We start from the raw sequence: 27,457 nt of genomic DNA on the forward strand, positions 1-27,457 counted from the left end.
CTGTGATGTAACTGTGAATGTTTAGGGAGAAGTTGTATGTGTTTGCAGGAAATGAAGCTGTAAGTTGTTTATAAGCGTTTGGCCAACTTGAGCACTAAGCTTGAGACACATTGCTTCTATGGATAAGTAATTGTCTTGATTGGGTATAACACTATAACTAATAATTGCTTCAATAACTATTTAGGGACATGACATGAGGGCTTGAAATATCAAGAAGGCCTTTTTATGTAGTCACTAAATAACTACTCGTTCACTCATTTGATATAGTTTTTGTGATATTTGGATCACCCATAATTATGCTCTTTATAGTTTATACTGTCTCCTACTTTGAATCCTTCGAAGAGAAGGAATTTAAAACAAAGCAGAATGGTTGTTGTTGCCAAACATGTAGAGGATTTTCTAAGGGAGTCTTTTCTTACTAGAATCAAACGGTGTTCTTCTGAGAGTCTGACTCATATTAAGGTGTTGATGAAAAAGTTAGTTGGAGTGTTCAGGAGATGCATCTTTACTGAAAGCCCTGGAACTTACTTGTTCATGAATACTTGAATCAAATTCCATCAAAGTTAAGTTTTAATTTTGTATTTGGCTCTTAGTACTTGTGATCCAGGCAACATAATGGAGACTTTTGAAATATGCAAGATGTCAAAACATGAGGATCGTATTCTAATACTCTAGATGAGGTGAGTTGCACATGTGGGGAAGTTATCTTTTAGTTATGTGTTGGTTTTACTGTTGACCCCAGTGTTATATATTCTAGCAATTATAAATATTATTATTCCCTCAAATCAGATTTCCCCCTTTGCATGCAGTTCCATCAGAAAGAGTTGTTGCCGGAACACGCTCCACCTCCACCAGCCATAGCTGAGTATGCAACCGCTAACTTGATCAAGATGGGTTTTTCACGAAAAGCATCAGAATGTTTTGGATGCTTGCACAATCTGATGAATCCTGGTAAGCATTCATACAAAAGATGTTAGAATTTCAGTGAATTTATTGCATTTGGTTGTCAACTTATCTTGCTGATTCATTTTTCTGTTTAAACCTTTTGGTTTGATTAGCCTGTGTGATGTAATTACTTATACATTTGTCTGCTTTCAGTTGTGTACACAGTGCTTCAAATTGATTAACTATTCGACCAATGGGTGAAATAGTCCATGTTTTTAAGCGTTGCACTTGGAAGAAAAATAACGTGACTATGAAAATTGGAACTCATAATAGTTGATGCTTCTAATACTTTTTGAAGTGTAACATGACTTTCCATAGGTGTGTACATCCTAATCTTACTAAAGGATGCATTTGGCAGGATCCAGATTTGGTGTTGCGTTGTTTCTGCCACTTGTATATGTGATTCTGGTTTAATGTCACAACAGGCGTGTTGGTCAATTCGATATTTGGGGCTGTAATTATTGTTGTACACTTGGTTACGAGCTTTGAAATTTTGCAGCTACATTTGGTCAGGTTAGGTTGGATCTGGTGTGTTTCGCGGGTTAATAGCTCATTTGTTGGGCAGTGATGGTAGTGAGCTTATATGTAATATGCTAGGAAAGTCCCTAACATTAAGTTTTGTATAATAAAGCTTTTGTGCAGAAAAATTTCACAATAGAAATTATAATTCTATATTATGTTCACAAGAAATTGCATATAGGAATATAGGATATTCATTAAAAATTGTGCATTGCACCAGCTTAGATATAGTCTGTATAATTTCATATAATTTTCTTGATTGTGTTATTTCTTTAGTATATACATGGCAAATGACAAGCCATCTCTAAAGGTGGGCACGGGCCGTGCCGGCACGCGGGCGGCACGGGCCCGGCACGGCACGGCACGACGGCCCACCAGTGGGCCGTGGGCCGTGTCGTGAACACAAAATTTGGAAAACGGCACGGGCACGGCGGGTGGCACGAGACTCGGCACGTGGGCCGACACGCCAGCACGGCACGGCCCGTGCCTAGCCGTTGGAAGTAGCCGTTTTCCAACAGCTATAAAACGGCTATTTTTCCCACCCAAAATCCCTATAAATACCTCATTTCTTCCTCCAAAATTTTCACAATTCATCAACTCATCTCTTCTCTCTTATTTTCTTTTCTCTAATTCCTACGATCTTACTCTCTTTCTCTTTTGTGCAAAGAAAAAAAAATTCCTACTCTCTTATAAATTTTACATTTTTACTTTTATTAGTCTACTACCAAAATTATATAAAAATAAAAAATAAAAAAAAAATAAAAATTCTTAGATCTAACTCAACTTTGTATTTTTATTGTGGATAATTTAGATTGTTAGTGAAATCTGTCTAAGGCGGGACTTGGGCTCTGGACAACGTCGTTCCTAACCTCTCCTACCTGGGATCTCATTGACCTAAATAATCTACTATTATTATAATTATTTTTGAAAACTTAATTTATATAAAAACTACTTACTAATTCTTATTGCTATCGTTATTATTATTGTTGTCAATTGTTATTATTATTGTTATTGTTAATTTGTTATTTGTATTATTATTGTTGTTGTTATTATTATTAAATATCATGGCATCAAACCCGAACACTTCCTCCTCCTCTAGAAAAGCCAAGTCAAAACGTAGGGAATCACCAAACCCAAACACTTCAATGCCCCCCCTAACACCTTTCCCTCCCCTAACATGCCCTTTCACTCCCCTAACATGCCCTTTCCAAACACTTCCACCCCTTTCTTTCATCCCCAAACCACGGGAGGGCAAGAACAAATGGATGATATGACTCCTTGGACTATTTCGGGATTTCAACAAACCCATTTTTCACCTCATTTATACGGATCACAACATGAATTTTCTATTCCTAGTAACCAAGGTAGCCAAACACAAGCCTCCGGGTCGAGTGTACAATCCACCCAAATGCCTAACACCCAAAATCCTAACATATTAGAGTGGTGTACCGAAGAGGAATTTGCTCAAACCAACCGAAAGAGTGAAGTTTGGGCACATTATCAATTGAGTAAAAATGGAACCAAAGCCCGGTGTCGGACTTGTAGTAAAATTTTCTCGGCCGATACCAAGGGAGGGACGGGACACCTTAGTAGACATTCAAAAAGATGTGGTGGACCATCTATTGATCCAACCCAACCCAAAATTTCTCATTTCCATCCACAAGGCTTCACTTATAGTTATGAGAGAGATAGGGATGAACTTGGGAGAATGATTGTACATGCCGAACAACCTTTTCTTTTCGTCGAAAATGATGCCTTTAACAACTACATTAACCGAGCACTACAACCCAAACACAAAAAAATCTCCTGAAAAACCGTTCGATCTGCTGCCATGAAGAATTATCAAGAGTATAAATTGAAATTAGTAAATGAATTGGCTAATCTTCCTAGTACAGTTTCTTTAACTGCCGATGCATGGGATAGTGGATACGGACTTCACTATTTATGTGTTACTTGTCATTGGTTGGATAATGATTGGTTGTTACAAAAACGCATCATTCATTTTAAAATGCTTGAATACCCTCATACCGGTCTTAACATTTCTCATCATTTAATGGAAGCCATTGATGCATATAGTCTTAGGGATAAAATCATGTCTATGACTTTCGATAATGCAACTTCTATGACATATAGTACGAATTTGGTTAAACCCCAATTGACCGATTTAGTATTAGATGGAGAAGCACTTCATATTAGATGCATTTGTCATGTTCTTAACTTGTGTGTGAAGGATGGAACACAAGCAATTGGTCCATTTTATCACAAAATAAGGAATGCTATTATGTCTATTAATAGCTCTAACTTGAGATATCAAGAATGGAAAGGTTTTTGCAAGAAACAAAGGAGAAAGACTATAAAAATAGCACCGGATTGTCCAACTAGGTGGAACTCCACCTATGAAATGTTGAGTCGGGTAATCGAGTACAAGGTTAATTTATCACTTTTTTATAATATGAAATTTTCACAATGTGCTTTACTAGAAGATGATTGGGCTAATTGTGAAAAATATATGAATTTTTTACAATTACTATATAGTATGACACATTGTTTTTCTTCTGTATATAATCCTTGTTCCCATTCTTTTCTTAGCAATGCATGTTTACTTGCACAACTTTTTGCCGAACATCGATTACAATATGAATATCATGGATATCTTCCATCTATGGAGGAAAAATGGCGTAAATATTACACTGATATTCCTATGATTTATATTTTTGCTTCTATTTTAGATCCTAGGCAAAAATATGATGGCACTTTTTTATTAATTGATATTTATTATAGTAACATGAATTTGGAAGATGATGTTGAAACTTTTAAAAATAAAGTGACTAATGAGTTTTTCTCTTTATATAGAGTTTATGAAAGTAAATATGGAACCGTGTCTCGATTTGCCCCTTCTCAAACATCCAAAAACGTAAGTAAAAGGGCCAAAGGTTTATTTGCACAAGTTGCTAACATGATGTCCAAGTTTTCATGTACGGAATCAACATCAACTAGGAGAACACAAAGCGATGTTTCGGAGTTGCAAATGTAACTAAGTTACGACTTCATGAAAGGCATGGACGATGAAGAGAAGTTTGGCCTCGACATCCTTGATTGGTGGAAATCACAAACCATGAAACATCCAATTTTGTCGGCAATGGCTCGTGATATTTTTGCTATCCAAGTCTCCTCCGTTGCCTCCGAAAGAGCTTTTAGTGCGTCGGGACGGGTTTTAGACGATAGAAGAACAAGACTAAAACCCGAAACACTTGAAATGTGTGTTTGCTTCAAGGATTGGTTAGATGCCGAAACTCGTTCTCAAGATCGTACTTATGTACAAAACGACGACGATGAAGGAACGTCGACTTCTTTTAGTTCTCATACTTCTCAATCAACTCAATTGGCCGATGACCTTGAACCACAAGAAGACGAAGACGAAGACGAACAATAATAATTACATTATTATATATTTACATTATACACTATCGTACAATTTTTGTATTATCGAACTTCGTATTCCGTATAATAAATGAAGTTATTCACCAAATATTGTGCGATTTTTAATTATCATTAATTATTTGTATTATCGATTTATCGTACCGGCATATAATAAACTAAGTTATTCTTCAATTTTTTGTGTTTTCGAATTATCGCACTCGTAATTTTTTTTTTATTATATGCATTGTTGTTTTTTGCTAAATTAATAAAATTGTTTTTATTTGTTTATTTAAACTTAAACATAATTAGATAAATAATTTATATAACCTTAATTTAAATAAAGTTGTTCAAAACAAAATATATTAACATTAACATAAACATAAATTAATCACATTATTTATATAAAATTAAGTTGTACTAAAATATATAAATATATATCGTTTTTTATTTACATTTATTATTTAAAAAAAAAAAAAAAATTGGCACGGTTTGGCCCGCGGCCCGGCACGGCACGGCCCGCTAGGCACGTGGGCCGTGCCGTGCTGTGGGCTGGGGTGTGCCAAAATTAGGCACGGCACGGCACGGCCCGCCGCGGCGCCGGCACGGCACGCCCCCCACCGCGGCCCGCGGCGGCACGGCACGGCCCGTTGCCCATGTTTAGCCATCTCCAACTCTTCCAAAAGAGAGAAAAACAACCAAGTGACCATCACAAATTTTCTTAGTTGTAATTTCTAATAGGCAACTAATCACACGCTAATTTGAGTAGGTAATTACAATCAAATAATCAACCAGCACATTTGCTTTAAGTAAATAAATAAGAGTTTTTCTCATTGGTAGTCATAGACATTTGCGCATTTTTATTGGTAGCAAATTATTTAAAAAAATCTCTTAAATAATATTGAAATTATAAATTTTTTCTATTATGACAAAATTTTAATACTCCCCCTGTTTCTGAATAATTGACATATTCAAAATTGGCACACATGCTAATGCACTAGTTTAACCTTAGATATTTATGGTTAAATATCAGTAAAAATATTATAAAAATGATATTATGAAACTTTATATTAATACTTATTTAACAAAAAAATTGATTAACCATGGTTAAAATAACATACCCTCACCACCATACCCTCACTACCTTCCTCCCTAACCCCACTACCAAAGACACCCAGCCACCACCTTACACATCACATCACATCTGGATGCACATCTTCAGGAACATCTTTCTATCAAGTAAAACTTAGTTCAACACACTAGACAGTGGCTTATCCAGGAATTTCGAGGTGTGGGTTCAGAATGGTAAAAAAAAAAAAATGAAAATATATAAATATATTAATTAAAGATTCAATATATAAGTTCAAATTTCGGATTACAAATGACTTACACTTAGAAAAATGATATATATATATATATATATATATATATATATATATATATATATAAAACATTGTTCGAGTTTTCATACTTTGGGAGCATGTTAATACATTATCATCACTAAGGGCGTGTTCGGCACTAGCTTTTGAGTAGTGGTCAAACTACTACTTGATAAAAAATTTGAGCGTTTGGTAACGTAATGGTTGGGGTAGCTTTTAGTAGTGGAGGTAGCTTTTGTCAAAAGTTAATATTGTTAGCTTTTGAAAATTAAAGGTAGTTGTTGATAATATAATATATACTTTTAGAAAAAAAATATATTATTTTTTTATATGTTACAGCTAGTCAACAGCTATTGACCAAGCACTCATACTTTAATTATCAAATCTTCACAGCTAACCGCTTATTGACAGCTAACAACTACCACCACAACTATATTTTGCCGAACACGCCCTAACTCTAGCATTTAAGTCTCTCTCAATAGTGACTAAACTATTTAAGTCTCTCTTAATAGTGACTAAACTATCATCCTATTTACATTAACATCAAGCAAAAGTCATATGATGATTATTAATTTATTATTATTGTGTAAGATTGTAACATTCTAGTTTTTAATACAGTAAATCAATAATACACAAAAATTAATCTAAGTATTTAACTAAAAAATCACTAAACAATCTAACTCCAAAAAATCAATATTATACACAAAATTGACAAAAGTACAAAACAAAAATCCCAATATACACAAATGAATTAAAAACTATCAATTATCGATTAAAAAACCCAATAAGTAAGATTCTAAGATTTCTAACTCAATAGTTAATTACTCAATTATATGTCAAATTAGCAATTATCGATTAAAATAAAAATTAAATTGAACTGAGTTTACGATGGATCAACAGGAAATAACCAATTAAAGTGAAGGATTGGGTTCACGCATCACACCCTTGTTCACGGACTAATGGTATACCACAGCAGGTCTGCTACTGCTTTCGGCTTGGAGTCGGAGCGTTGGAGGAGCCCGGTGTTGTGGTCGGTGGTCGACAAGGCTGTTGCGGCGCTGAAGTGTTGTCGAAGGCTTGAAGGGTTGAGTTAGAGAGAGAAAGTTGAGGTCAAGGTTTGACCGTTTGGGAATGGGTAAAAATGAGAAAATGGGGAAGTAAGTTGAGTGTGGAGCGCCCGCTGCCTCGATATGACTGAAAGTACAAAAAATAAATGAAATTTTGAGGCCTTGAGGGATTGAATTCTTAATCTCCAACAACCCAATATATGTATGCAAGGTAAAAATTACCATTAAGTTAGGCTTCCACATTTTGTCCTATTTCATACAAATATTACTTTTAACCTTTACTCAAAAAATTTGTGGGTTCAATGACCCATCATGGATCTGACACTGGATCCTACTACTAGTCATACTTAAGTTTTCTAAACAAGGATCCTTGAGCCTTGAGTCGTCCCAGAAATAAGTGAGACGTTGGATTTTCTTTCACTATTCATATATTAATTTTGACTATAATTTTTTACTAATATAATAATAAAATATGTTGTTTATAAAGTTTCATAATATATATTTTTTTATATAATTTTTATTAATATTTAATTACATAAAAATAAGGTCAAACTAATATATCAGCTAGTTACTTACTTGCATGTAATATTAAAATCTAGAAAAAAAATGAGAAAGTGCTTGAGATATTTCAAAACACTAAAATCCTATAAATACAATTGAATCATACAAACCATTTCACATATCTCAAATGGCAATAGTACTATAAACATTCATTCTTATTATAACTATTATTAGCAGTCCATTAATCTTATGGTTTGAACAAGAAAAAAGAATCTTTTCATAGATTACAAAAATATTTCCTGATATAAACCACTTGATATAGTTATATATATTCCCACCAAATCATTATGCATCTCTACTTATTCTAAATTATGCATGCAACTTGATTAAAATTTTATTTCAATCAAACCACTAAGCATCTTTCGATTAATTCAAATTAGACCTCTTTCCTATTATAAGCTACTTGATTAATTATGCATCACTACCAATAAATCACTTGAGTGATCTCTATCAAGTATCACCTAACAAGAAAAAGATGGTTGGAGCCACTCGAGAATATTTCCATGAAGCTTCCATTTTAAGCCCAGATGGCTCAATAAAGTTCCTTAGGGTGCCCGTGGTCCAAGAACTCGTACGACATGGAGTCCAAGACGTACCAAAAATGTTCCTTAGGCCACCATTAGACACCCTAAACACTGCGATCACTTGTTTGCCTGAGAATTTTCCATCCGTTAGTGTGGCCACATTACGCGGTAAGAATGTGGAGGAGAGAAATAATGAGCTACAAAAGCTGGCTGCCGGTCTTGAAGAATTCGGCATGGTATTGATTAGTGACCATGGTATACCATTGTCTGGTGTTAAGGAAGTCATAAAGGGGTTTTTTAAGCTGTCTTTTGAAGAAAAAAAGAAAAATGTTGGGACGTATGCTAGTTTGGATAATATGGGTTATGGTAGAAATTTTGTTACTAAGACTCATGATAGGCCTCTTGATTGGATTGATCGTTTGACTATGAAAGTATCTCCAATAGAGTCAACTCATGCGCTCAATGTTTGGCCTCGAAAACCTGCTGATTTCAAGTACGTATCCTCCCTTATAATTTTAATTTTTTGATTTATTTATATGCCTGAAGTTCATCGATCTTATCATTACTTTATAATTTTTATTTAAGACAATGGGTGTAATAACTTAGAATCGAACTGAGGGTAACTTTTAAATGGTAAATGAACGAGAAAACTTTTAATTTTACATGATTTTCATGAAGGTGACGTTTTGTATACACTTATTACGTCACCTCATATTCTACAATTGTATTATTACTATGAAACTACTAGTACGAAGTATAGATTTAGGGTTTAATTTAGTCCTAAGATGTGTTTTATGTAATTTACCAGGGAAGTAATTGAAAAGTATGCAGAGGAGGCAAAAAAATTGAGTGATGAAATACTCCAAGGATTAGCTGAAGCATTATCTGAAGAGAAAGACGTGTTTGTTAAATATTTTGACCCAAAAACAAGAGAAATCAATGTAAGAATAAACTATTATCCACCATGCCCAAAGCCCAAATCAACAATGGGCCTAAGCCCACATTCGGATAGTTCTACCCTTACCCTTCTCATGCAATTTGATAACTCTGGTGGTCTACAAGTTATGCACAAAGACAATAAAGTTTGGCTAAGTGTTCCATGGCCTAGTGATGCATTGCTACTAAGTGCTGGAGATGTTCTTGAGATAATGACTAATGGAAAGGTTAAAAGTTGTTGGCATAGGGCGGTTACGCAAGCCGATTTAGAGAGATACTCTTTGGCCTTGTTCTTTAATCCGCCATTGTGTATGGAAATCGAGCCTATTAAGAGTGATGGTTCGAGTGATTACGAGTATAAGAAGGTGGTCGTGGGTGATTATTTACAACATTATTATACGGTAAGTCAAACATCGCCAAAAGTGGCTATGAAATTTGCAATGGTCTAACATGATCAGTGCATCAATCGATTGGATGTACTAATAAGGTTGCAATACAAGGAGTGAACATCCAATTTCCTTTCAACATTTTTTTTTATTGAACTCTGGCTTTCGGCTTATGAGGGTTTTTAAACCCTTGACGTAATAAATGAATGAACTCTTTTGTTAAAGTTGGTTGTTTCTAGTGATATAATTGATGTTACATTTACCATTATTGATGTTGGTTGTTTATAGTAAAACATACGAAGTACTCCATATGTGACATGGCCGAAAAACGTATCCAAAACGGGGTTTTGTGGAAGCTCATGATCAACAAACAAAAAGCTACAAATAGAGCTCTTAATAATTGACGTACACAACAGAAGATTCAAAGTGAACTAATCCTGCATTCAACACAACATACCCTTGTAAAACCCAAATTTGATATGAGTATGATCCAACCTATTTAAAAATGACCCGAATTCGACCTTCACGCATGATTTGATAGATCTATTTACAAATGAGTTCGAGTCAACAATGTAGATCACGGGTTATACAAACCGTTCACCATAAGATTAGTTCTTGCCTTGTTGGCCACATATATCAAGTAGTCCATTATTGTTTTGGTCATCTACATCTTAAACAAGAAGAAATAAGATTTTTTTATACCCCACATGATAACTACATGATTAAGAATCCCGATTAAACCACTAAGGTCTTATTCTGTTCATTTTAATACTCGTAATAAGTTCTAAGTTTGATTATTGCAGTTTATTTTACATTTATGCCTAAAATAAGTTCTAGTAAAATTAGATATATTTAGATAATTTCAAATAAGTTTAGATAAATTCAGAAAAGTAAGAGTTAGATGATTAGAACACACCACAACTTAAACTATTACGGATATTGGATATTTACTTATTTAGAGATAAACCCCCCCCCCCCCCTCCCCTTTCCCTTTTTTTAAGTATCCCAATTTGACCTCTCATTTCTCTATAACATCATATTGTTATTTCAACTTGTAATCTCTTGTAAACTTTGAGAATTATGGATACTCAAGACTCTTTTCATGAAGCTTCCATTGTTAGTCAAGATGGCTCCCTTAGAGTCCTTAGAGTACCCGTGGTACAAGAACTTGCACGGCATGGTGTCCAAGATGTACCAAAAGTGTTCCTTAGGCCACCCTCAGACACTCTAAGCACCGGGATCTCTTGTTTGCCGGAGAATTTTCCATCCATAAGTATGGCTAAATTAAGCGCCAGTGAGGTGGAGGAGAGAAAAAATGAGCAACAAAAGTTGGCCGACGGTCTTAGAGAATATGGTATGGTACTGGTTAGGGACCATGGTATACCATTTTCTTTATTGTCTGCTGCTAAGGAAGTAATAAAGGGGTTTTTTAATCTTTCCTTTGAGGAAAAGAAAAGGTCCGTTGGAACATATGCTTCAGTAGATAATATGGGTTATGGTAGGAATTTTGTCAAGTCAGATGATAAACCTCTTGATTGGATTGATCGTTTGACTATGAAGGTAGCTCCTAAAGAATCAACTCATGGGCTTAATGTTTGGCCTCAAAAACCTCCTAATTTCAGGTACATATCCTTAATCAAAATCGCGTATAATTGCCATTTAACTGATTGTTAAAGGTCGTGTACCCTTCACTTGAGGTAAACTTGTTAACCATAAAGCTATGATAAGATGAGTATGGCTAGCTTTTTTTTAACTGACAAATGGGGTGACTGTACACATATCTATACTCGTCCAGAAATTTGTGTTTTATCTTAATTTATCGGAACTTATATAAACTAACTAACTTAATTCATTTGAATAGAGTTGGGCTAACCTAAGATTTGTTGTAATCAGGGAAGTTATTGAAAGCTATGCAGAGGAAGCAAGAAAACTGAGTGATGACATACTCCAAGCACTAGCTGAAGCATTATCTCTTGAGAAAAATGCCTTTGTTAAATATTTAGACCCAGAAACAAGAGAGATTAATGTAAGAATCAACTATTACCCACCTTGTCCAAAGCCCAATTCAACAATGGGCTTGAGCCCACATACAGATGGTACTGTCCTTACTCTTCTGATGCAATTTGATACTTCTGGTGGTCTCCAAGTTATGCACAAAGATAAGAAAATTTGGTTAAGTGTTCCATGGCCTACTGATGGATTACTAGTCAATGCTGGTGACTTTCTTGAGATAATGAGCAATGGAAAAGTTCAAAGTTCTTGGCATAGGGCTGCCACACTAGCTGATTCAGAGCGATACTCTTTGGCGTTGTTCTGTAATCCACCACTGTCAAAGGAAATCGAGCCTGTTTAGAGTGATGATTCGAGTGACTACGAGTATAAGAAGGTAGTTGTGAGTGATTATCTACAGCATTTTTATAAGGTAAGTCCAACATTGTCTAAAGTAGCTATCCAATATGCAATGGTCTAATGTGATCCATGTATGAAAGCCCATTGAAAGTGATGAGCAGATGATGTGAGATTTACTGGTTAACTTAAACAACTGATGTATATCTCAGTAATGTTTGTATTACTCTCTTTGGTAATTAGCAGATATGTACCCTTGGACTCTTTGGTAATTACCATGTTTATTGCAGAAGTTCAGTCCGTAAACCGTGATAATTTTGTCGTGTCATGCTTAACTAATACTACAAAATTTCTCACTTTAAGTATCTGTAACTTTCCAATCATTATATTAAAATTGGTATGTAGCTATAACTTACATTCAAGCTATCAAAATCCTAGTCTATGATAAGCTTCAAATTTGCATAGATCAGGGATCAGCTGAAAACATGAATATTAACCTGTAGTATAAATTAGAAAATTACGTTAGTAATTAGGCTTCCTCAGCACAATGTATCTTCTCATATGTCGCCTTCATTTATAGTCGCATCTTCAATGAGCATCAACTTTTTACAGATACACTTCATAGTATCATGCAGAGCACGAAATGAACACATAGACCCAAGCCATAATCTCCTCGGATTGCTTATTTTGTACAGAATTTAATATTCATCAGTCTGATTACACAGATGGAAAGTATTTGTTGAGGCCCCAAGGAAGAGAATAGAATTCTTCACTCCTAGTGTCTGCCTCATAGGATCTGAACTTTTTCCAAAAATGCCTACCACTGTCTTTTCGCGTATCAGCATGGCTACGGTGGAGAGTTATGTCCAAGAGCAATGCCAGGATGCCTCCAACTGTTGCAGGAGATGTGAAAATCACTTGCACTATGCTGTTGAACTGTTACCAATGACGGAGTAGATCATTATAACATCTTAAATAGGCGATTAAGACACTAAAATAGGATGGATGTGATTTCAGTAAGATAATGATGTAAACTTACAGCCATAGATTTCGTGTTGACAGGAGTGTGACCAGAAACCAAGAGAACCTCATTGAAGTACTGTGGCACTGAAAGGCCCATGAAAAGCGAGAATCCTAGTATGAACTTTGTTCTGAAGCTGTTCAGGTTGCAGAACTGCAAAAATCCTAGCCCTGCTGAGACTGCATAGGAATTTTAATTTTCAGATTTTTCGACTAGGTTACTAACTATCAATCAATCAATCAATCAAAGCCTTAATCCCAAAAGTGGGGTCGGCTAAGTTACTAACTAGAAAGGATGAAATTCAATATATGAAATTAGAGCAATAAGAGCAAATAGCAAGTTGAACATCAGACCAACTTTTGATCATACTCAAACTATTATTTTTTGTGTTGAAGATACTTACCAACATAAGCAAAAAGAATGCAGTAAAGAGCTGCAAATATTGGTAGAGGTATTGAAGCTAGGAGTGCCCCAAATTTTCCTATTTGCAGGAAAGATATCATTACATAACCAGAAAACAAAGGAAAATTGAGCATTCATTTTATTTAAGCTGAGTTATGATAGCAATGATGATTTGAACCCACCTAAAATAGAAAAGAGAATCATGAAAAAAGCTGTTATTTGAGCAACTCTGCGGCTTCCAATCTGGTTGAGTCCCAGAAGTCCTGCATTCGCGCTGAAAACCAAAGGAGCAGAACATTTTATTAAGTTTAGGTGGTTTAGCTCTGATAAATTCTTTGGAAGAAGCTCTAAGAATCCTCTGAAATATGTGATTTATCATATAATATTTGAAATTTCTGAATGAAATTTAGAGAGAAACTATATATTACACTGAGGCAGTTGGGCCACAAATTGCTCCAAACATGCCATTCAAAAAATGTCCAGCACCCTGTTGCCAATATCAAATTGAAGCTTATTAGACTGATGATAAGAAATTAAGATTTTGTGGGAATATAAGAGTGATACAATGAGATTAAAGCCTACCAGCCAGGCAATTCCACGGCTGACGATCGAAGGCGGCATTGGAGTGGCACTGCCATATCTTGCTACTGCAATAAATGTGCCTGTAGACTACAGTCAAACACCAAGGTAGTAACATTCAGTGTTGATACTGAAGTATAATAGTACTTGATTTGTAAAGAGAGGATAGTACGCAGTGGACTATAATACTAAGTTAAAAAAAAAAAAAAAAAAACAAACCTCAACCATAGATACAAAAGCAGCAGCCATTACAGCAAAACCATTTGCCACATTCAAAGTTGGACGTCCCCATTGGAATGGATAAGGGACGCGTATCCTACACCAAATGATCACAAACATAATTATGAAATGGAACGAAACTTAGTGTGATTTTACCTTGAGAGAATACACTATTGTTTATTGACTAAACAACTAACATAAGTAAATAAAGCACAATTTCTACGAATACAAATGAAGGATGAAATATTTTTGATTTGAAGAAAGTTTACTCACCAAGAAGCAGCACTGATAAGACCAGAACGATCAGTGCGACAGTAAAACTGAGTGTTAGGGGAGTTGCGATTGAAAGCACCAGCTGCAGTCAGGACTGCAGCAAAAGCCCATATAAGGGCAATTGTTGCTATTACAGCATATCGACGACATAAGGCTTGTAATGGTTTCAGCAAGCTAGCCATATACTGCAATAAAGTTGATGTCACATCTTAGAGAAAAAGGCAATAAATTCTCTGTATATGTACAACCTCCTATAATTCAGGATGCCCCAATTCTTCTACAAGGTTACCTGTTTTTTCATGTGTTTGTTGCTAGGAAAAACTTAAGATAGGCAAGATTAATGTAATCCACTGCACCGGCCTCAATAATAAACTATGTAGTACCCATAACTCGAGGATTGTCACGGGAGGACATGATGCTACTCACCTGGGAGATAAAAATCATGACAATGAGAGCTGGAAGTCCGACTCCAATGCATTTAGCCAGCTAGCATTACACATAGATACCAAAACATGTCAGCTTCGTTTATAATTAACTGAAGCAGGACAATAAATTAAGTAGGAAGTGTAACAATATAGGATTAATGATGAATCAACATGCGAAATAATCCGAGAATCCAACTTGACAAAGCAAAAGCAATGACATATAATACCATTTTAGATGAGAGTTCGAAAATACCTGAGGAAAACCAAACTGGAATAAACCGAGTCCAGTTAGAGTAACAAGAGGAATAGCAGCAAGCGGACTTAAGATCCTACAACAGAAGACTTCTATGAGAAAGAGAGAGAGCAGGAATGACTATTGTAACAAGCTATCAGCTAATACATAACGCAAAATTAGCAACTTCTTACCTCATAACAATCCTCCAGAATCCCAAAACACCAATCACCACAGGAAGTATTGATGCAAACATTAATGCCCCTTGGAGTGCTCTCATTGATTGCACGAACCTCTACATGTACATTGGCGATATCTAGTAAGGACAATAAATGCTAACAAAATTAGTTATAAGAGAACTGAAATGAAAAGGTTGATGGGATGCAAACCTCATGAGGATCAATGATCCTGCCAAAACGGTCAGAAAAGATTATGAAGATAGCAGGAATTACATATACATATGAACCTCCTATGACTACTGCTGTCCTACAACCAACTAAAGTCTGCAAAAGGGTATTCAGTCCCGATACAAGGAGCAAAGTCTGTATCACACGAGCCTTCTCTACCTGTCAAATTTTGAGTGAAACTTTCTAAGGAAGGATATTGATTACATATAACACAATATAATTCAGATAATTGCAAAAGATATATACCGGTCCACCTCCCATTTGAGGAACAAGTATGGTTGCTATCATAATTGTAGTCCCAAGCATTACTAAAAAATGCTGAAACCCAAGAATCACGGCTTCATCTGCATTTTCACAAAAGCCAGATTAGATTTTTGAAGGCTTGCAGGAAAAAAAGGGTGTTTGTGTGTTGGGGGGGGGGGGGGGGTGTAACGTCTAAGCTCTGGTACACTACGTATGCCTTGAACTCGAATGAGGAGAAAAATAGAAAATAATGACTATATGAGCTATATAACATCACAGAGAAATCTGTTTATAAAACCAATAGACAATTTCTAAAAGAGCAAATGAATTTTTCTTGAATCAAATGTTTCTTAATGTTTTCAAAGAACCAAAGTGAGCTTTGTTAAGTATTTTTCAGGTTGGTGAAATTAAATCACAAGAAACATAAATAAAAAAAAAAGTTACCTTGTTTAATATGTAAATGCTTAGAACTTTTTCAAGCCCATATAATAATGTCCTTTAAAAAATGACAAAAAACTGGATGGTAGAAAATATGATTATTATTTTTTTTACATGATAAAATCAAGGAACATTCAACATATTACCAAAATATCATTTTTTCTTTATTAAAAAAAAATGAAATTAAATAACATCACATACAAGTAAGCGAGCGCATATGAGTAACAAAACTACAGTATAACTTCACTGATTCATTCTAACAGAAATTAATCAATAAGCAATAGTAATTACTCAACAAAAATAATTAAACACGATAAAAGAAAAAAGCGCAGGAGAAATGAAGAAATAGAACTGACGCCAAGGAGGATTGCTAGTGAGGCAAAAATCAACAGAGGAAAGTTGCTCCTTCACCGGAAACGGCCCGAGATTCTCTGCTTTAGGTGCAGCCATTCTTCTTTGTTAATTTTCTTAAGCTTAGCTTAGCATATGCTTACTATAGCTTAATATACAAAGAAAAAGCAGAGTACAAAACAGGGGAGGTTGATAAGAAAATGCACATTAAGACCAAAAATACACAACTCTTAACTTAAATTCAAAAAAGGGGGTCCTTTTCCTGAAGAATCATCATTGTTTTATTTAGCTAATTGTATATTAATAGAATTAGTAGGATAATTGTAGCTACTATAACTAACACATTTTATAATGTGTGTGTATATTGTATGATTGTAATGTTAATAAGAAAAAGACATAAAGCAAAGTAAAGAAGTTAGAAGCGGAAGGTAGGACTATATATCAGCTCCTTGACTGATTAAAACCTTGAGTGTGACACAAGGAGTTTATTTTAGTTGGGAATTAGCTCGCCTTCTTCTCAACAAATATTTATTACTAGAAAAGAAGCCATTAAAAGTTTAGAAGAATTTGGGAAGGGAGGTTGGTACAAGTTAATCCTATACCCTTGGGTGAGGTAATTTTACGCTCTTGCTCGTATGTTTACGTTTACATCATATGGTGAGAAAAATGTAAAAGAAGGTACATAATTAGCAACAACTTGAACTCGCATCAAACTTATAAGCCATATCCTAAAGCTGACTTGCTTGGGTCTTTCTTGTATACACAATAATTTCATGTTGAGTGTTGAACTGGTTTGCTTTGGTCATCCCCTGTACACCGCAAAATAAACAAACTCACTTAAAGTACTCAATTACTTTTAAAAGGTTGTAAGAAGAAAAAAAATTATAAAAAAAAAAAAAAAAAAAAAAAAAGGAAGTAGAATTCCTTAAAAAATATAATGCAACAAAGATTAAATACTCCGTATTACATATGGAGTCGGAGTACTATTAAAACTGTATCAATCATTTTAAATACTTAAGTACATAATACATTATATGGTCAAAGACAGGAAACAGAACAATGGTGCTGAACAAAAATAAGATGTGTTCAAGCTGACATGACTACATCTAGCTCCTATTCTTGTCCTTAAATGTGAAAAATATATCAGCAAAAATAGAAATTTTGCAAACTATTAGAGTTGGAGTGAAATCAAGTATGTGGAAGCCTATAAATGAGCATTACTACAACATAAAGTCAATTGAAAACAAAAAGAATATTGAACAACTGATGTACTGACCCTGTCTGAAACGCTGGCCATCAAGAAATGAAGTTATCTATCCTTCCTCTGAATTCCTGACTTACAGATTCAAACGCTTCAACAAAGCTCTTCGCTGGAGTCGATAATTCTGCACGTGAACCAATTGTTTAATTTTAGGTGCAATGAGGATATGCTGAAACACAAACAATAGATTATATTTTGCGACTAAGGAACCAAAGGGTACTCACACTGAAAGATGAAAATTTGGGGGACATGTGGAATCTTGAGCTAGTTTTCTGAACAGGCTCTTGGCAATTTCTTATGTCAAGGATGACAAGGTTGTGCAATGCTCCAGGCAACGATGCTAATTGGTTACATCCATCTATAGAAAGAGATTGAAGAGAAGTTATCTGTTGAACTCCCTTAGGTAGACTCAGTAGCTTTGGAAGATTTTTCAATCCCAAGTGACGAAGATTGGTGAGTGATCTCCAAGGCATATGATCATCCAGTTCTTCCAATTCATCAAGGTCCTGTAGGTAGAGCTCCTGCAAGGTGATGAGATGCTCCAAACCTCCTCCTGCAAGGTTTGCCAAATCCGACGGTCAGGTGTTGTGACAAAAATGAATTTGATTCATCTGAACTAGAGCATAGAATCAACTTTTGTAAACTTGTACTGAGAGGAATGGAAGTTAGGTTTGGGCAGTGTTTGATGTCCAAAAGAGAGAGACGAGGGAATTGATATGGTACTGGGCGTAAGAAAAATGGTCGATTTTGTTCATCATAGCTCAATTGCAAATCCATGTCTCCAGAAGAGCATTGCTGCCACCCTTTTAACTCAATGTATTCCAAATTATCTAAGCTGTTAAGTTCAAGGATTGTCAGATGACGCAATCGACATAACAAAGGGATATGCTGCAACCTTTCACAAGAAAAAAGGGTGAGCTTAACAAGGACCGGAAGAGATGTCCTCAAGTCCTCTGATGACTCCCATTTTGGAAATGTCATCCCCTCGTACTGTTTCAATGTTAAACATCTGACATTAGGATGGGGCTGAAGGCCTTCTAACAGTGCTGCAGATCCACCACTAATCTTTATACCCTTCAGATATTCCAATCCTCTGATGACATACTTGGCTTGAGTAAGCTTAGCATCATCATGAGCTGGATCAGTAGATATCACCACGATTTGAAGATTGCCTCTGAGGTTTGTAAGAACTTCCAAGTCTTCCAGCATACCTCTATATGCAGGTGCGGTAGTATCAAAACACACAACAAACCTTGATAGACTTTGAAGGCAAATTAAGTTGCTCATTCCTGGTGGCATATGACTCAAATTGAAGCAATCATTAAGATCTAAGTGCCTTAGATTGACTAATTTTCTCAGGTTCTTCGGCAACTCCTTTAAGCTCCAACACTTCTTTAATTTTAAGGTCTGCAAATTAATTAGTTCACAAACTGTTTCAGGAAGAAACTGCAGCTCGTAATTATACGACAGGTCAATGTATCTCAAATGAATAAGTTTAATTATCTAGTGTGCTGGGCAATGTTCGAATGCTCTTGTGACATAAACGCAAGACACGCAAGTATTTCTCCTTTGCAAATAGTTCTCTTGTGCCACTGTCAAAAACTTCAAGAGAGCCTTTTACATGCCCCAAAAGAAATAGAGTACATAGCCGTTTCAAATCACCCATAGACCTCAGAATGCTTCCCATGTCAAGATGACCTAAAGATAGATGCCGATAATTATTCTTCAATTGGCCAGCAACAAAATTTATAATCTGTTTCTGCTACTTCTTGAGCCACTTCATGCATAAGATCATGGACTTTGCATGATACAATCTCACCAACGTCATCTCTTTCAACATCTTGAAAGAAGCACCTTTGTAAAAGGGTCATAAAATGTTCCTCTCCAGCTTCTTCAACACTTTGCCCATCTAAGGGTACAATGAAATGGTTTGCTATCCACAAGCTAATCAAAGTATCCTTCTCTATCCTATATTCCTTGGGAAACAAGGCACAATAACTAAAGCAGCTCTTCAATGACAAGGCAAGATGATGATAGCTCAGTTTCAGTATAGACAATATATCATTGTTATCCTCTTGCTTTATTTTTCTCAAGTCTAAGTCTCTAAATGACAGCCATGTGGATTTGCCCTGACCATAAAGAAGACTTCCAACAACTCTTATGGCAAGTGGAACATTGCAGCACTTTTTAAGGATAAATTTTCCAATCTCAACAAGGCCCGTATCCATTCGGTCATCCTCTTTTTCAAACGCCATTTTCTCAAATAAATGCCACGAATCTTCCTCGGAGAGTCCCTTAAGATCATAAGTAGAACCGCCTCCCACGATTCTAGCCACCATGTTGGAACGTGTAGTCACCACAATTCTACTTCCTCTTTGCCCTTTAATCAATAAGTCCCTTAACTCAAGCCACTTGTGACGATTCTCATTCCATACATCATCTAAAACAAGAAAATACTTATTTTTACTGATTATTCCTTGTACTAAACACCACAATTGGTCCATCTCAAGGTGGTCATACTTGTCATTTGTTGTTGAGCTTAAAATTTTATGAAGAATTACTTTAATATCAAATACAACGGAAACACAAACCCACAATCTTAAAGGAAACTCACTCTTAATCCTCTCGTCATTATAGACAAGTTGAGCAAGAGTGGTCTTCCCTAAACCACCAACCCCAACTATGGTGACAGTAAAAAGATTATCATGTAAACTAGAATCCATTAACATATCTATGATTGACTTATATTCCTCATCCCTCCCTACAAGATCCTCATTTACAAATGAGTGAATGTCCTCCCTTCTCTTAACCATCATTCTTCCCACCGGGGAAGTAACTAGTGATAAGGAAGAAGAACCAAAGTCATGATGATCTTTGGCAATTTCATCCAACCTCTCCCTTATCTTCTTCACCTTGCAAGATGTTTTGTAACAAAAAGCTAAATGGTTGGAATGAGAAAAGAAAAGGCGTACCTCTTTGGCAAGTTGATTGCCTGAGATAAGTTCTTTGCGTCGAGCTAAAGTGGCAACATCGTCAAACAGGTCATCAGCTTCATATACAGTGTCCCTAAGTTTTTCCAGCCAATCATGTTCCACATTGCTTCTTCTTTGAACCTGTTGTCTCTCTCGCTCTTCTGCATCAAGGAGAATAGCAGTTATGGCAGTCATAGTGTCCTTCATCTTTGCAAGCTGGGGATTTCAAACTCCAAACAGATGCAATTTTGTTTGCAGATGAAGAATCTAAAAGTTGGAGTAAAGCTTGCACTAGTGTCAGAAGTGATGCGACATCCATAATGTCTGATCTCTCCTAAGACTCCTTCTGTTCCAACTTTCTTATTCGAGCAAAATATGATGTTGTTTTATAAATATGTTTAGCTGTTTAAACTAGTAAAGAGTAATTCTGAAACTTACAACACGTATATTAAGGTTCTTTACATACATAATATAATGCGGTCTACAAAATCTACTCTGTAAAAAGAAATTAATTAAACCTTGGGCGGCTGTGAGACAAACCTATCAAACAATGTTGACTGCAGAATTGAATATGAGGATGCATTAGGTGAGAATGATTTAAAAATTAACTAGTAGCCCATCATCATCAATACCTTAATTAAAGAAGTACTTAGGAATTTGTGAGGCAGTTGAAGGATTCAACCATTCAGGTTATAGCTGGTAAGTGGTAACCATGTTTTGCAAATAATTCTTAAATCATTAAAACTTTGAAACTCATACGAGTATCGTTTTCAAGAGGCATCTTACAGACTGTTACTCAAAACTTATCTATTTGATTTGAAACTTTCATAATATATGAGTATAGCTTATAGACATATTCCTCACAATGATTTATATGTATGTTCGGTAAGACCTTAGCTTCAGAAACAAGATATAGAAAATATATGTATATTGATATTAATTAGGAGGACAAGATTTTAGTGGAAGAGTATAACCGCGTAGCATAGATAATAAAGTCAAGGTTTGGTTTGGTGATTGGGTCATCAAACTAATTAACAATAAATATATTCGCGATCCCTCCTCCCCTTCATTAGTTTGACAATTTTGTATTTCAGTTCGTGCATTTCTCCCGAATCCCAGCAGAAGGAAAAATGAGTTATTATCCTCCTCCACAAGGTTATACCTAGCTCTTTCTTTTATGTAAATAACGCACTTTATCTCATTTGATCATTCATCATCATAATATTGTAGTTGTATAGTGTAATAAATTCATACAAAATACTATCCTCCATTTAAAAGTAATTGACATGTAGTAATTTGAACGTCTATGCAACAATTACATTTAGACAGAGGCCGTGGTTTGTTTTGGTATTTACTGTGTTGAATTTGGTTAGGAGACAAGGGAGGATACCAGCAACAAGGGTATCCAGGTCAAGGATATGGAGGATACCCACCACCACCACAAGGGTACCCTCCACCACAGTATCCCCAACCTCAGTATGTTCAGCCTCCTCCTCAGCAGCAGAGTCAGAGTGGCGGTGGCGGTGGTTTCATCAAAGGATGGTATAGTACTCAGCTCCTCTCTCTATCCCTCTATCTTAATATTCTGCATATGAAGAAAAAAATAGTACTTCTCCTTTCTTTATTTCTATTATACTCCAAACTCCATTTATAAATAGAATAACTCCCTACTTGCATAAGTAAATTGTAATTACATTACTTCATTTATACATCCCAAAATATTTATGGTTTACTTGCATAGATGCATACCAAGTATTATATATTTACTTCATTAACTTTACTTGTTTGATCACCTGGTTACATATTGGTGGTGTATAATATCATATTGGCTAGTTTGTTGATATAATATAAAGATAATTAAAATAATGATTTAGTTTATAAAAAATAAAAAGGGTTTTTCTACGTAATACGAAAAACTCCTAAGGTATTCACCTTTTCTAAGCTGTATCCACCCATTTTCAAAATTCTAAGCTGTAACCCCAAGGTAACTTTAGTGTATACGATGTAACCCTGCCGTTAAGTTGCCGTTAGTTTTATATTGCCTCACCACCAAAACCCAGCCCTCACAGCCTTAACCACCCTAACTAACGCACCCAGCCCTAACCACCCTAACTAACACACCCAGCCACCGCCACACCTAGCAACCGCCACACACCAACAACCATAAAGAAAATTGAACACAGCCCTAACCCTGAACCAGCCCCAGCACCACCACTCCCACTGCCGGCAGCAACTACCGGCACTCCCATCCCCACCTACCCCAGCAGATGCACCACCTTAACCCCACCCCAAACTCCGCAGCTGACGCACCACCCTAGCCCAACCCAAAACACCTCAGCCCCAACCACCACCGCGCAAAACCACCCCCTTTCCCTCACCCTTTAAACGGTCAAATCGACCATTCGGAGTTTCAATGGTCGATTCCGGCCATTTTGAGGATGAAAGGGTAAAGGATTGGAGGTTTTCGGCCTTTAAGGTTCAAGCATCATATTTTTGGTGGTCGAATCGGCGGCGAATTGTTGTTGTTGTTTCGGCGTTGCGTTGTGCTGTGTGCGGTTTGCAAGGTGGGTGCGGTTCATAGGGTGGGTGCGGTGGCTTGGGTGAAGTCTGGTGGCTGGGGTGAAGTCCGGTGGGTGATTCGCTGGGTGGGTGGGTTTGGAGGAGGGAAGGGTTGGTGGTACGTGGGTGGTTTTGCAAGAGGGAGGGGTTTGGTTTTACTTTTCAAACAGATTTTTTAACAAAAGTTAACGGTGTTAATTTTAGGATTAGTGGGGGTTACATCGTACACACCGAAGGTATCTTGGGGTTACAGTGTGGAATTTTTAAAATGGGTGGGCACAACTTAGAAAAATAAATACCTTAAGGGTACTGTGTAAAAAAACCCAAATAAAAATAAAAAAGCAAATAACCAAATAGTACAAGTTGTTTGTATCAAAAATTTCATTTGGAGTTAAAATTGGCTTCATAGCCAATGGGAAACAGTCTTCAACTTATCAAAATAGTAAATAAATATTGCCAATGGAAAATTAAGGTCACAAATTTATATTTTTATGGCCAAATTATAGAGTTAGAGAAGAAAAATAAAATCAGGCCAAAAGCATTTTCCAAATAAATCCCAAAGTCTACTAACAATAACCAAATTCAATTTAAAGTTAATTAACAAAAATGTAAATTATTTGGTAAATTTGTAAAAAAAAAAATCAACAAAAATACGTAATTAATTAACAATTCAAGGCCACATGTAATGAAAAGTTATTTATTTACAGAAAAAAAAAAAAAAAAAAGTCACTTGATTGCCAAATTTTGTTAATATACTACTGTAGATGAAATGTACAAACCCATTTGCATTATTTTTTAACTGTATAATCTTTCACCTTGATCCTCATCATGTGAATTTTCTTATTGCAATTAATCATAAACAAAGATAGTATAACATGTGATCATCTTCATAATATAAATTACTACTTCCTCTGTTTTTTTTTACTTGACCTGTTTCTTTAATCACGCTTGCCAATGCAAAACTTTATCGGTCAATAACTTTAATTCTCCATAAGTAAAAATTACAAAAGTTATATATTATGATATTACTTATTGAGATGAATTCAAAAACATCTCACATGAATATGTTTTTCCTTACATACTATTCACAAAAGACGGTCAAAGGATGGGTGGTGAATAGTGTAAAAGTCAAAGCGGGTCAACTAAAAAAGAACGGAGGAAGTATATTTTCAAAATATGGAGTTTTTATATTCAAAGTAATATGGAATTCAAATAATGGAGTATTTAAAAATGCAAAGGGGATAAAAAAGGGAATAGCAACAATTTACCTTATGGACCATGGGCTCTGGACTATGGTGAATAGAGCTTTGGGGAAATTTGAGCGGATTGGGGCCATTTATCAGCTGTTTGACCATGCTTTGCCCGGTCAAAACCGCTAAAAAAATCTGTACAGCAGAATCAAAAAGCGTTTAAGCCCCAAGAATTGGGAAGATATACCCATTTCGTTAAACCCTAAAAATTAAATAATTAGGAAATGAAATTCCTGAACTCCATACCTAATAAATTAGTTTGCATGTGAATTTGGAGGAAGAAATTAAAATTAAAAAAAGGAAGATGATGGAGAAAAATGTCGTCAAGGATGTTTAGGATTTACGAAGGAAAAATAAAAACAATATTCCGCTACTTGATCAACTTAGCAGTTACGGACTAGTCAGCTACCGAGGCATTTTAGATGTACTCGTAATTGACAAACATCCTAGTGTGTAGTCTATAAGGGGGGTGTTTGGTTCGAAAAATGGAAACGGAGTGGAAAAGAAACTAATCATTTGGCTAATGGCTATTACATTTTCATCTGTTTGGCCGGTTTACCTATAAAAAGGGTATTGGTTAAGAGGAGGATAAGGGTATTTGTTACCCTAATTAAGTTTTTGAGAGGTAACAAATCAAGAGTAACAATTACTCTTAAATATTGGTAACTGTTACCATGCCTTCAAACCAAACACACAGTAACAATATCGGTTTAATCGAATCCATTTCCAGTCCAAAATATTCACTAACCAAACGCCCCCTGAGTCTATTGTAGCACAATCCCATTCTAAATTTGTGATTTTCCCATATTAAAAAAAAAGTTTTAAGTACGAGTAATTCTTATGAATTGTATTGGACAATTATACATTTTTAATTTAAATGTGTTTATTTATTTATTTGCCTTCATTAATGTTAATTGTCGGTCAAAGTGTAACATGTAAATAAACACGAAAGGAGCATGTATGTATATATATATATTTATAAATGAGCAATTGTAGATATTTATCACTAACTCTAATTTGTTTTCTTAATTTGTAGTTTGGCTGTTCTTTGTTGTTGCTGCCTTATGGATGCGTGCTTTTAATACCAAACTTGATGAATTTGATTGACTCAACATCGTTGTGATTCTACAATTGGGGATATATTTACGAGCTTGCAAATTATATACTTATGCACACTTTATACATTACGTATAGTTATATAGACATAACAATCGTCCCCCAAATCAATGTAATATTTTATCTATATTTTATGTATATTGGAAATTTCTACTCTCATTTACTCTTTTTTTTTTTTTTATTTTTTTTTATTTCTATTGAATAGTACTCTCATTTACTTGCAACATTGTGCAATCAATCAACTTGTCAATTTGTTAGCTAATTTTCTTACTTTTTTTTTTCTTTTACATATATTTGCGGTTGTCATCTTTCGTGAGCAATTGACAAATCATACAAGTATTACATTTAACCAAGTAGAATTAATTAAAACTTATCCTAGGGTCAGAATTAATTAAAAAGTTGTAATTAAAAATAACATAAATTTGAAGCCCTAATTACATTATATAATTAATTAAAACTTATCCCTTGGTCAAAATGGCGACTCCCTTATTATAATTGGTTTCAATAACAATTAAGAGGGAAAATACTAGTAGTTGATGAGAGTATGTATGTAATATTGTGATGACAAAATAAATTAAAGTACCAAGGGTAGAAGCAAGCGTGTTTGACCGTGTTCAATTCTAACAAAGATATAGTCAAGGTTTGGGTCGTCGTTAATTAATTTAATTAACAATAATGAAAACCCCTCTCCCTACTTAATTAATCAGATGAAGCACTTAAATTAATTGTCTTCGATCTTCTTAATTGCTCTCCAACAAGAAAGGGAAAAAAAGGAGCAGAGTAAAAATGAGTTTTCATCATGAACACCCTCCTCCTCAAGAAGGTATGTAGGTCAACCCTCCTCTTTTTCTTGTCAATTTACTAATCATCACGTACCTCTTTTTTTAATCTCGTGCATGCATATTTTGTTGTTTTTGCATTATTGATCTGATCACTTTTCTAAGCTTTTTTTTTCATCTTTAAGTTGATTAATTTTATTTGTGTTTACTTGGCAGAAAGCACGACAGTATATCCGCCACAACAAGGCGGATATCCTGCGATACAAGGGTACGGAGGCTACACGGCGCAGCAAGGGTATCCGGCGGGGCAAGTATACCCAGCGGCAGGGACACTGACACTACAACAAGGATATCCGGGGCTAGGATACCCACCGCAACAAGGGTACCCAGGACAAGGATATGGAGTATACCCACCAGGTTATGTGTACCCGACTCCACCGTATACCCCTCAACTCACGTATGTGCAACCACATCCTCCTCAGCAGCTCAATAATCATATTAGTAGTCGTGGATTTATCAAAAGATGGCGCTACTGCTGGTCGTGGTGCTACCGTTGTACAGGAAGTTGTTAATACTCAGCTCCCTATAGTGATCATCATCAGGTAATTGGTTCATCATTTTTCAACTGCAAAATCTATAACCTAGGCTAATTAACTAATTAATTATATCAATGATTATATATGTGGCTATCGTATGTTTCACATAATATACTAGTAATATTGGATATATTTACTGAACAATACTTCGTATTAATTAATTACATACAGTATAACAAAAATGGTTGGATGGATGTATATATCATTTGTGCATCACAAATAGTAACCATTTGGATGCAATGATGCATGACTAC

At 35.5% G+C, this 27,457-nt stretch overlaps 5 protein-coding genes and 1 long non-coding RNA gene across 6 annotated transcripts; 3 read left to right on the forward strand and 3 right to left on the reverse strand.

Moving 5' to 3' along the window:
* Nucleotides 1-8,363: 8,363 nt before the first annotated feature.
* LOC145588490 (protein LATERAL BRANCHING OXIDOREDUCTASE 1-like) lies at nt 8,364-9,797 on the forward strand. Its single transcript, XM_081645137.1, has 2 exons — nt 8,364-8,905; nt 9,221-9,797. The coding sequence occupies exons 1-2, from the start codon at nt 8,364-8,366 to the stop codon at nt 9,795-9,797; spliced, it is 1,119 nt and encodes a 372-aa protein (XP_081501263.1).
* A 951-nt stretch (nt 9,798-10,748) lies between these two features.
* On the forward strand, nt 10,749-12,386 carry LOC145588491 (protein LATERAL BRANCHING OXIDOREDUCTASE 1-like). The gene is made up of 2 exons (XM_081645138.1): nt 10,749-11,356; nt 11,628-12,386. Exons 1-2 carry the CDS (start codon nt 10,815-10,817, stop codon nt 12,085-12,087), a joined length of 1,002 nt encoding a protein of 333 aa, XP_081501264.1. The 5' UTR covers nt 10,749-10,814; the 3' UTR covers nt 12,088-12,386.
* A 57-nt stretch (nt 12,387-12,443) lies between these two features.
* Nucleotides 12,444-17,036, reverse strand: LOC145588492 (nucleobase-ascorbate transporter 4-like). The gene is made up of 14 exons (XM_081645139.1): nt 16,676-17,036; nt 15,885-15,982; nt 15,621-15,797; nt 15,426-15,526; nt 15,253-15,328; nt 15,001-15,060; nt 14,575-14,759; nt 14,302-14,398; nt 14,086-14,172; nt 13,932-13,990; nt 13,686-13,777; nt 13,505-13,582; nt 13,120-13,280; nt 12,444-13,016 (listed from the first exon to the last, which is right to left on the reverse strand). The coding sequence occupies exons 1-14, from the start codon at nt 16,767-16,769 to the stop codon at nt 12,798-12,800; spliced, it is 1,584 nt and encodes a 527-aa protein (XP_081501265.1). The 5' UTR covers nt 16,770-17,036; the 3' UTR covers nt 12,444-12,797.
* A 1,083-nt stretch (nt 17,037-18,119) lies between these two features.
* LOC145589281 (TMV resistance protein N-like) lies at nt 18,120-19,230 on the reverse strand. The gene is made up of 2 exons (XM_081645806.1): nt 18,582-19,230; nt 18,120-18,484 (listed from the first exon to the last, which is right to left on the reverse strand). The coding sequence occupies exons 1-2, from the start codon at nt 19,228-19,230 to the stop codon at nt 18,120-18,122; spliced, it is 1,014 nt and encodes a 337-aa protein (XP_081501932.1).
* Nucleotides 19,231-19,649: 419 nt separating this feature from the next.
* On the reverse strand, nt 19,650-21,110 carry LOC145589282 (putative disease resistance protein RGA3). The gene has a single exon (XM_081645807.1). The coding sequence runs from the start codon at nt 21,108-21,110 to the stop codon at nt 19,650-19,652; it is 1,461 nt and encodes a 486-aa protein (XP_081501933.1).
* A 748-nt stretch (nt 21,111-21,858) lies between these two features.
* Nucleotides 21,859-26,210, forward strand: LOC145588493 (uncharacterized). The gene is made up of 3 exons (XR_014101600.1): nt 21,859-22,058; nt 22,277-22,445; nt 25,749-26,210. It is a non-coding gene; the product is annotated as an uncharacterized LOC145588493 (long non-coding RNA).
* Nucleotides 26,211-27,457: the final 1,247 nt, after the last annotated feature.

Source organism: Chenopodium album, chromosome 17 (assembly GCF_948465745.1).
Source record: "Chenopodium album chromosome 17, dcCheAlbu1.1, whole genome shotgun sequence".
Taxonomy (NCBI): domain Eukaryota; kingdom Viridiplantae; phylum Streptophyta; class Magnoliopsida; order Caryophyllales; family Amaranthaceae; genus Chenopodium; species Chenopodium album.

What these genes read in the sequence shown, in the direction of transcription:
- LOC145589281 (XM_081645806.1), bottom strand. Translation starts at nt 19,230, where the DNA reads ATGCCACCAGGAATGAGCAACTTAATTTGCCTTCAAAGTCTATCAAGG. An exon ending in CCTAACTTCCATTCCTCTCA is followed by an intron (nt 18,485 to 18,581) that starts GTACAAGTTTAC and finishes CAAACCTTGCAG; the next exon opens with GAGGAGGTTTGGAGCATCTC.
- LOC145589282 (XM_081645807.1), bottom strand. Translation starts at nt 21,110, where the DNA reads ATGAAGGACACTATGACTGCCATAACTGCTATTCTCCTTGATGCAGAA.
- LOC145588491 (XM_081645138.1), top strand. Translation starts at nt 10,815, where the DNA reads ATGGATACTCAAGACTCTTTTCATGAAGCTTCCATTGTTAGTCAAGAT. An exon ending in CAAAAACCTCCTAATTTCAG is followed by an intron (nt 11,357 to 11,627) that starts GTACATATCCTT and finishes TGTTGTAATCAG; the next exon opens with GGAAGTTATTGAAAGCTATG.
- LOC145588490 (XM_081645137.1), top strand. Translation starts at nt 8,364, where the DNA reads ATGGTTGGAGCCACTCGAGAATATTTCCATGAAGCTTCCATTTTAAGC. An exon ending in CGAAAACCTGCTGATTTCAA is followed by an intron (nt 8,906 to 9,220) that starts GTACGTATCCTC and finishes GTAATTTACCAG; the next exon opens with GGAAGTAATTGAAAAGTATG.
- LOC145588492 (XM_081645139.1), bottom strand. Translation starts at nt 16,769, where the DNA reads ATGGCTGCACCTAAAGCAGAGAATCTCGGGCCGTTTCCGGTGAAGGAG. An exon ending in CACTAGCAATCCTCCTTGGC is followed by an intron (nt 15,983 to 16,675) that starts GTCAGTTCTATT and finishes GTGAAAATGCAG; the next exon opens with ATGAAGCCGTGATTCTTGGG. An exon ending in CTTATCAGTGCTGCTTCTTG is followed by an intron (nt 14,399 to 14,574) that starts GTGAGTAAACTT and finishes CATTTGGTGTAG; the next exon opens with GATACGCGTCCCTTATCCAT.